This window comes from Echinops telfairi, unplaced genomic scaffold (genome assembly GCF_000313985.2).
Source record: "Echinops telfairi isolate 266 unplaced genomic scaffold, ASM31398v2 ScPeMD7_18;HRSCAF=68, whole genome shotgun sequence".
In the NCBI taxonomy this organism is placed as follows: Eukaryota; Metazoa; Chordata; class Mammalia; order Afrosoricida; family Tenrecidae; genus Echinops; species Echinops telfairi.
In genome coordinates this window covers 72,042,755-72,046,219 of record NW_022103915.1, presented here as the reverse complement: position 1 = coordinate 72,046,219, position 3,465 = coordinate 72,042,755, and the positions used below count along the sequence as shown (strand labels likewise).

Sequence of the window (3,465 nt, the reverse complement as noted above, 5' to 3'; positions counted from 1 at the left end):
CCCGGAGCTCCTGGGAAGTTTCTGATCTACTTTCGGCTGCGAAGGAGGAAGAGCTGCTGGGAGGAGCTTTTCATTTCTCGCTTCTACCTTTTTATTGGCTGCTCGATGACTTTTGCAGCCTGTCACTGATACAGGAAGAGACGGCCGAGCGCCTGGGAGAGAGCTACATTATTAATTAATGGAGCAGCCCCTGGTGAAGACTCCGAAGCATCCTCCATGTTGGAGGTGATCCGCCCCAAGATCTGGGGCAAGCGCTGGGGTTCCCTGAGCACCCGGCGAACCAAGGGAAGCCTTCATCTTCCAGTCGGGCACCCACCCTGGCGACACGTTGGGGAAAGGATTCAAATTACGATGCAGCTTGTAGTTCAAGATGGGAAGAGAAGGGAGGACTAATAAAAAATAGTAAATTTGGTACTTTTTTCTTCAAATTAGAATTCGTGCCTCTACAAAATAGTTTGCTTGCGTAAACACCCAGCTTGAAAATATCTTTCTTGATAGCAGTTCTCTAATACTTAGGGCAATTCAGACTTAAATAGCAGAGGGAAAAAGATGTGTGGAAAACATCATCATGTCTAAAGGGCTCTCACATATTTAAAACTAAAAAGCACATCTTGAAAAAGTAATTATTTAACATGCTACTGACAATGTTTTACAAAGGGTCAATGTTCTTTGATAAAGTACTCAGAATTTTACAGACTGAAATTTCCCATGCAACTTTCCCATGTCAGTACTTTTCACTTTGAAACTAATTTTAATGCACATAAGACAAGTGACTGGAATCAGATTTTTTAAACTAGAAATTCAGACTGTTCCCATTTTGTTTTATTTTTTGCTACTGCCCTGATGCTTGCAAATAAGTTTGAAGAAGTTGAAAGATGAATTTCTTCTATTTATCAAATCTGTGACATACTCATTACAGAAAGTGAGCCTATCATTATGCCTTTAAGCATAATGTGTGGTATATATTGAGGCCAAAATGCAAGGAATCTATATATAAATCTCAAGAGTTACTATTTTGTAAACTTCTTTCAGGATGCTTTTATAGTGGTTAGCAATATACACATTTTGCGAAAGGCACATTATTCACTGGTTGTTTTAAAAATCAGTATTAATGGACCCTTCTGTACAAATATAGAAGTCACAGGGCTTGGAAATGCGTACAGTAGTGTTTAGCCTGGTGAAACTCTTCAAAAAACTATGCCCTCAAAGAATTGGTGTTTTCAACTGAGTGACAATATATTAAGTAAAATACGATTGACAGTTTTAAAATCTCATATATTTTAAAAGAGAGACAATAGGATTGGCTAATTTTCCATCTGAATTGAATTTCAATTTAATCTCAATTTAAGCTAAAGACATGAAATTCTGCCTGGACACCTAAGTACTTCTGTTCATTAAACATCAACATTCGAGGAAATTATTTTGTTAAACATCTTTAGCAAAAGCAATGTTGGTTTTATTTTATTAATAAATACATATATTTAAAGATTTTTCCTTATACTAACATAAATTGGAAATTGTATTCTATTGAAAACTGTGTAGTACCACCAAAATACTATTATACTCAAATTTTAATACTCTCACAACTCTGAGTTTTATAGTTTCTTTTCATGATTTGCAATGTTAAATATATGTAGTTGTTCATCGATAACTCAGAATAGTGTAAAGACAGGAAATTATAATTATGCTAAAAAGCTTAGCTTTGATATGTTTCTAACAATCGATTAAATTGATTACACTCATTAATAACACCTAAAGTTATTCTATACACATTCGCTACTAGAAGCTTACCTAATCTAGTAGTTATATCGACACATCCACTACTAAAAGCTGACCTGAAATGATGATGGCAACAAATGTACACGTGTGTTTGACGATGGATGTATGGATTGTGATAAAATGTTTTTAAATAAAAACTGACCTAATTTATTAATAATTTCTATTGAAACATGTTGATCTAATTTTACCAGAGCTTGGTTTAATGGAATTAGGTTAATGTTTGCATAGAAATCTCAAATTTGCCCCACCTGAAATAATTAAGAGTCAAAATAAAACTATGAAATGTAAATTTACAATCTTTGGCTATCGTAAGTTTCCCGTTACTTATGAACTGGTTAGCACAAAGGCTTTCCCTAGGTGAGGTGATGAGCATAGGACTTAGCGCAGAAAGGAACCTGTAGAAACTCTGTAATTCTCTCATGTTGTAATCAAGGACACTGCAGGACACTGCAGGACCAGTGACCAAGTTCACATAGTCCTTAGGGCCGAGCTGAATTGGAATTTAGGCCTCTTGAGTCCTGGTCCGGGCTCTTTTGACAATCTTTCCCTGGATTTAAAAAAGTCTAAATTTCCTTGCATACCCTACTCACAGTGTATATATAAGTGAACTAAAATATTCCAAACTCTTATAGAAATGTTTATATAAATATGCTATATTACTGATCATCAGAAATAATATATATATTAGGACTATCCAGGGGAAATAGTATATAGTCAAATGAATTGGGTAATAAAAAATCTTAAATTTGTCTAATTAAACATTGGACATGAATCCTATTACCTATCTTCATGCTTCAGTTAACACATAACAAGTATGTATTTCTTACCTCTTTATTTGTTTTAATCATTTTATTGGGGGCTATTACAGCTCTTATAATCCATACATCCATGTGTCAAGCACATTTGTACATCTGTTGCCATCATAATTTGCAAAACATTTTCTTTCTACTTGAGTCCTTGGTATCAGCTCATTTTTCCCCTCCCTCCCCCACCCTTCCACCCTCATGAACCTGTGATAAAATATAAATTATTATTGTTTTCATCTTGCCATCATCCACTGTCTCCCCTTCGCCCATGTTTCTGTTTTTTTGTCACCCAGGGTGGTGGTGATGGTGGGGGGGTTATAGGTCTATCATTGCAATTAGTTCCCCCCTTTCCCCATCTTCCCTCTACCCTCATGGTATCGCTACTCCCATTATTGTTCCTGAGGGGCTTATCTGTCCTGGATTCCATGTTTTGAGAGCTCTTATCTGTACTGCTGTACATGCTCTGGTCTAGCCAGATTTGTAAGGTAGAACTGGGGTCATGATAGTGGTGGGGAAAAAACATTAAAGAACTGGAGGAATGTTGTGTGTTTTGTCAGTGCTATACTGCATCCCGGCTGGCTTTTCCCTTCCTTGTGACCTTTCTGTGAGGGGATGTCCAATTGTCTACAGATGGGCTTGGGGTCTCCACTCTGCCCTCCCTCATTCTCATTAATATGATTGTTTGTTTTGATTCTTCTGATACCTGATCCTGTCTACACCTCATGATCACATAAGCTAGTGTGCTTCTTCCATGTGGGCTTTGTTGCTTCCCAGCTAGGTGGCCACTTGTTTATCTTCAAGCCTTTAAGACCCCAGACACTATCTTTTGATAGCCGGGCACCATCATCTTTCTTCACCACATTTGCTTATTCACCCGCTT

The 3,465-nt window shown here is 37.0% G+C and overlaps 1 protein-coding gene across 1 annotated transcript in view; it reads right to left on the bottom strand.

The window, feature by feature from the left end:
- BAZ1A (bromodomain adjacent to zinc finger domain 1A) overlaps positions 1-218 on the bottom strand; it is an 87,018-nt gene extending 86,800 nt beyond the window's left edge. Inside the window, 2 exon segments of the mRNA XM_045287647.1 lie at positions 31-159; positions 162-218. Of these exon segments, the coding sequence (XP_045143582.1) occupies positions 31-159; positions 162-218 (186 nt within the window).
- Positions 219-3,465: the final 3,247 nt, after the last annotated feature.